Source organism: Rhincodon typus, chromosome 17 (genome assembly GCF_021869965.1).
Source record: "Rhincodon typus isolate 14 chromosome 17, sRhiTyp1.1, whole genome shotgun sequence".
NCBI lineage: Eukaryota > Metazoa > Chordata > Chondrichthyes > Orectolobiformes > Rhincodontidae > Rhincodon > Rhincodon typus.
In genome coordinates, this window is record NC_063348.1 from 57,630,940 (window position 1) to 57,636,860 (window position 5,921).

At 41.0% G+C, this 5,921-nt stretch overlaps 1 protein-coding gene across 1 annotated transcript in view; it reads left to right on the top strand.

Annotated features, from left to right (window-relative positions):
• The window catches only part of nadsyn1 (NAD synthetase 1), a 73,435-nt gene that overhangs the window by 46,123 nt on the left and 21,391 nt on the right, over positions 1-5,921 (top strand). The window contains 3 exon segments of the mRNA XM_048606902.1: positions 3,313-3,444; positions 3,699-3,768; positions 5,435-5,563. Of these exon segments, the coding sequence (XP_048462859.1) occupies positions 3,313-3,444; positions 3,699-3,768; positions 5,435-5,563 (331 nt within the window).

Consider the following 5,921-nt stretch of genomic DNA (forward strand, 5'->3'; position numbering starts at 1 on the left):
CAGTTCTCCACACCATCTTAACACCATCTGGCACAACACTAGTAACTGAGTGCAAACAAAACTAAGCCCTGTCAGTTCCAAATTCAAAGGATGCCATCTGATTTCAGGATGACTAGCCAGTGTTCTCTGCTGTCTCTTGCAATCTGCATCTTTTTAGTTATGTGGATACAGTGACAGTACAGATATTTCTGCTATAATGTGTGTTTTGTTAACACGAATTGGCTGTAACGCGATTGAAGAATAGTGTACGCAGTTTGGATAACATGAACTTTCTGCTGTACAGTATAGCGATTTTTCTATATTGATTTCCCTATAAAATGATTTTCTACGGTGATTTTCTATAGCGCAAGGTTTCACAAGAACGCAACTATTGCGTTCCAAGAGAACTATCTGTACTGATAGTTTGAGGTGCTCTGTTTTGTTTCTCTTGCAGATGCATGTTATCACAGCGGTGGTGAAATGTCTCCTTTAGACGGGTAGTTGGTAAACAGCTTCTGAGTTCTCCCTGTTTAAGTGAGACTGAGAACCATGAGTGGGTGGGGTCAGGGCTCACACAGACCCCGGAAGGTGTTTAGCTTTGCTTTCAGTTAGGGTGAAAGTTTCTGCTGGCTGCTGAAAGCTGTTAGAGTGAAGTCTTAAGCAAGAGTCTCCTTTGAAAAATCGAAAGGGGCAGATTATTTGTTTCATCTAGACTGGAGAGAGACAGCATGTGAGAACCATAACTCTTTTTGCTGAATTGCATTTTTCCCAAAGGATGTGTTCATAGGATGCTGCCTGAATTTGGAGCAGTTGATGATTAGTGGTTAAATAATACATTATCTTGTTAGGAATTTCAAGAGTAAAGTCATGCTGACTCTTTTTTTTTGTATTTTAACTGTGTTGTAAGAATGAAGTGTGTTTTGATTAAAGTCTAGTAAACGAATCACATCTGGAACACAGCACCTAACACTTGCCTTTAAATAAATATAAAAGTTTGAGTCTAGGCTATTTCCATAACATACTTTGGGGAGTGGGTCTGGTCTGGTCCATAACAAGTAACACCTACACCTTTTGAAAGTTACCTTCAGACAGAGTGTTTTAAACTAACAGCATTTCCCAGCAAGTGTTAATGTCATAATGTGACAGAAAGTTAGTAAGCAGGTACAGCAAGTGATTAGAAAAATAAACAGAATGTTGGAGTTATTGCCAGGGGAGCAAAGATTTGCTCCAGCTGTACATGGCCTCAGATTAAATTTGGAATGCAGAGTCTGATTTAGGGCTCTGTTATGGACTGGACCAGACCAGACCCCCAGAATATAGCAAGGAGATAGCTAGACCGTAACTTTCATATTTTTTTAAAGGCAAAGTCCCTTGGTTTTGTGTGAGCCTGACCTTGCCCACTCATGCTTCTTTTGTCAAATTTAAACCAAAAACCCAAAGCTATTTACTCTGCTTGCCAGGTCTAAACACCAGGGTGACAACACCCTCTGCAAGAGAAACAGGACAGAACACATCTCTCTTAAAGGCACAGTACTGTCTTAATCTACTCACTTAAGAATATAATCACATGAGAACCTCTTCAGAGAAGGTTTACACAATTGACTCCTGGGATGAGGGCTCTGCCTTACAAAGAAACAAACTAGTTGGGCTTTTGCCGACTGGAGCTTAGAAGAATGAAACATATTATTAAAATGTTTTAAGATCCTGTGGGACTTAACAGGGTAGATGCTGAGAGGATGTTTCCCCTTGAGTGGGGAATTTTTTTTCTTTATTCATTCATGGGATGAGGGCATTGCTGGTTAGGGAGCATTTATTGCCCATCCCTAATTTCCCAGAGGGTAGTTAAGAGTCAACCACATTGCTGTGGTCTGGAGTCACATGTAGGCCAGACCGGGTAAAGATGGCAGTTTCCTTCCCTAAAAGACATTAGTGAACCAGATGGATTGTTCTGACAATCGACAATGGATTCATGGTCATCATTAGACTCTTAATTCCAGATATTTATTGAATTCACATTCTACCATCTGCCATGGCGGGATTTGAACCCAGGTCACCAGAACATTATCTGAGTCTCTGGATTAACAGTCTAGCGATAATACCACTAGGCCATCGCCTCCCCTTATGTAGAACTTAGGGAGCTGAGTTTAAAAATTAGGGGCCTCCCATTTAAGGTTTGAGATGAGGAATTTTTTTTTTAATCAGAGTGATATTAATTGCTGGACTTTTCTTCCCCAGTGAGCAATGGAGGTTGGGTCATTGCAACTCAGCCTCAAATATATTCAAAGATTTTTAATGGATGAGGATTGTGGGGAGGCAGACAGGAAAGTGGAGTTGAGGCTCCTAAGGCCACGATCTTGTTGAAGGGTAGAACATGCTCAATGGGCCAAAAGGCAGCCCCTTATTTCACGTGTTTTAGTATTTTAGTCACATAAGCATTAAAGCAATTAATATGGTGCTTCCCAAATTTACTCCCACTCTCATCAAGTCTTGAAAATTGTCACGACTCCTTAGTAAAAAAAAATGAGACTGAGCCAGGTGGTCACTTAGAGTGCAGGGACTTGTTACAGCTGGAACACACCTGTTATAACTCAGTCAGAGATCTGTGATGGTCACTGCTACCTCCAAGCTAGTGACCCCACTTGGGAAACTCTATGTATAAAACCAAATGGGACATTAAGAAATGCAAAATAAAAAAACAAAAGAGCTGCGGACGCTGTAAATCAGGAACAAGAACAGAAGTTACTGGAAAAGCTCAGCAAGTCTGGCAGCATCTGTGAAGAGAAAATCAGGGTTAACGTTTCCGGTCCAGTGAATCTTCCTGTGTTGATTAAGAAATGCAAAGTGACAGTTTATTTAAACACTGATTGTTTTTGTGGTTAAGTCCCAAGAAAACTGTAGTTGAGTGATGATTTGGAGAAGTGTTGTACAGTTTTGGAGTGAAACTCCCTCAAATGGGATGATTCATAATACAGTTAATGCAAGCCTGTTGTCGTGGGTTTGAATGTCAGAGGCTCGAATCAATGGCTGCCTCTGCTAGGTCTGCAACAAATCTTCTATGTCCGATCACTTGCTGTAACGAAAGCATTTCCTCTTGGCACTTGGACAAGGAAAAGCTGCCTCTGGGCAGTCATGACGACAAATCTGGTGCATGCTGAGTATCAATGAACATGTGGATGGAAACCAGAAAAATTAAAGCTGAAGGCACTCTTGCCCCAATTCAGGAGAGGCTAGATGATGGGCAGGATCCTGTAGTTGGCAAAGAGGTCTTCCTGAGTTTGAATTTATCTTGGTGACCAATTTCCTGACCTGAGAAATCCAATTTTTTTTTTTCAGCCTTCGCGGATACTTGACCAAATACGATTGCTCCAGCGCTGATATCAACCCAATTGGTGGCATCAGTAAGACTGATTTAAGGAGCTTTATACAGTACTGTATTGAAAACTTCCAGCTCACCGCACTGAGAAGGTAAGTTAATGTTGCAAAGGTTTCAATTCAAGTTTACATTTGGAACAAAAACAGAAATAGCTGGCGAAACTCAGTAGGTCTGGCAGATTCTGTGGAGAGAAAGCAGAGTCAATATTTCACGTCCAGTGACCCTTCTTCAGAACAGAAATATATATTAAGGCTGTTTCGGGGGTAAGGAAGTGAAGTGAGAGATGTTTTGATTCTTGTGCTGTCGATGTTAATATTGAAGTATCTCTTGTGTTGTTCTGTTGCAGCATCATGTCTGCTCCACCAACGGCTGAGCTGGAGCCACTTTCAGAGGGACAGACATCTCAAACTGATGAGGTACTTGTTACTAAGTCTAAGGCTAACTTCTGACTTGTTTTTTAATTTGTTGCTGCCTTGGCTTCAGTGGAACAACATGAAATGTTAGTGTTCCGAGCAGCGAGAGAGTGTGAGCAACACAGCAACTGCAGTATCATAGAATAATCCATTACAGAAAGGGGCCATTTCCCCACTGCACTGTGCTGGCCCTTCAAAATGAGTCTCATTGGCCAAGTATCCGCAAAGACTTGAAAAAAAATCAGTTTTCTCAGGTTAGGATATCTGTCACCAAGACAGATTCAAACTCTGGAAAACTTCTAATGAGTTATCTGTTGAGTCTCACTCCCTTTGTCTTGATTGTTAAGACCCTTCAGGATCTTGTACGTTTCAGAGTGGAGGTTGAGGGGATGTTTCTATTGTGGGAGAATCTACAGCTGTTTCAAAATAAGGGGTTGCCCATTTAAGACCGATATGGAGATTGGTTTTTTTACCTCAGGGGGTCCTGAGTGTTTAGAACTCTTACTTTCTCAAAAACTGCTCCAGGCAGAATCTTTGAATATTTTTAAGGTGGGGGTGGATAGATTCTTTATATGTGAGGAGTTGAAAGTTGATAGTCAGGAAGCTGACATAATCCAATCAGCTGTGATTTTTATTGAGTGGTGGAGCAGGCTCGAGGAGCTGAGAGATTTAATCCTGCTCTGAATTTGTCTGTTCCCCGTAGCCCTGTACGGTCACCCCTTCACAAAGGTACCCAGTTTCCTTTAGGAAGTCACTATTGTATCTGCTTCCATCAGCCTGCTTGGTAGCTCATTGCTAGATCTCCAATACTTGCTGTGGAGTCTTTTTCATTCCGCGCTTCAGATTCCTTTAAACTTGACTCGTCTGCTTGTGCCACTGGAAACAGTTTACCCTTATTTACTCTATCAAGGTTCTTTGTCATTTAGTACACCTCTATCAAATATCCTCTCTTTGTCTCTGTCTCTCTCTCTTTCTTCCATCTCACATAACTGAAGTTTTGATCCTGACAGCATTCTGGTGAATTTCCACATTCTCCACGGCCTGGGTATTCTCTCTAAAATGTGGTGCCCAAGAATTCAACATAAGATTCCAGCTGGGGCTCACCAGAGTTTGATAAAGATTTAGCATAATTTCTTTGTTGGTTTCCTCTGTATTCATTGAAAGGCAAGGATCTTGTATGATTTATCTTGCACAGCTTTGTCAGTTTGTCTTGATATATGTTTGTCTGTACACCCTGGCTTTATGTTAATAAGCAATGTTACTGAATACTTAAAGGCTGCAATGAATCTGCTTATTGAGGTTCTAAGCATCAGAATGTCTCATTCATTGTATTACAGTTGTCAGCCTTGTCCTGAATGTACAACTATAGAGTCGTGCAGCAGCGCAGAACTTGACTATTGCTGTCATGTAGGTGAAGCTTTTCATCTTTCACTCTTCAGGACTAATTTCAAACAATCACAACAGTGTAAACTATTGTGCAAGGGATAAAAAGGGGTGTACTCCTCTAGAATAAATTGTTGTGTTAGTCTGAAATTTGGCATTCTTGCACCATTCCTGACCAGTGCAGGAAGATTCGGCAACTTGAATCTTTTCAACAATAATCTAAAACCAGTTGGATTCCATTTCAATGTTATACACATGCTTCAATGTAACATTCATTTCTGTACAGGCTGATATGGGGATGACATACACAGAACTGTCTGTCTTTGGGAAACTAAGAAAGATTGCAAAATGTGGCCCTTACAGTATGTTCTGCAAATTGCTGTACATGTGGAAAAGCATCTGTACTCCAAGGCAGGTAATATAATAGTAGGTTTGCAATATGTTTATTAGAAATAACAAGTAGCCAGGGAAAGTATCAGTAAATGATTTGAGTGAAGTCTCCACTATATCCACCAAAACATACACTTGTGCTAATAAACCAAAGAACTGCAGATGCTGGAGATCTGAAACACAAAAGCAGAAATTGCTGAAGAATTTTGGTAGGTCTAGTAGAACCTGTGGATAAAAAATAGAAGAGCGATAACAAGGTGTAGAGCTGGATGAACACAGCAGGCCAAGCAGCATCAGAGGAGCAGGAAGGCTGACGTTTCGGGCCTGGACCCTTCTTCAGAAGAAAGGTCTAGGCCTGAAACATCAGCCTTCCTGCTCCTCTG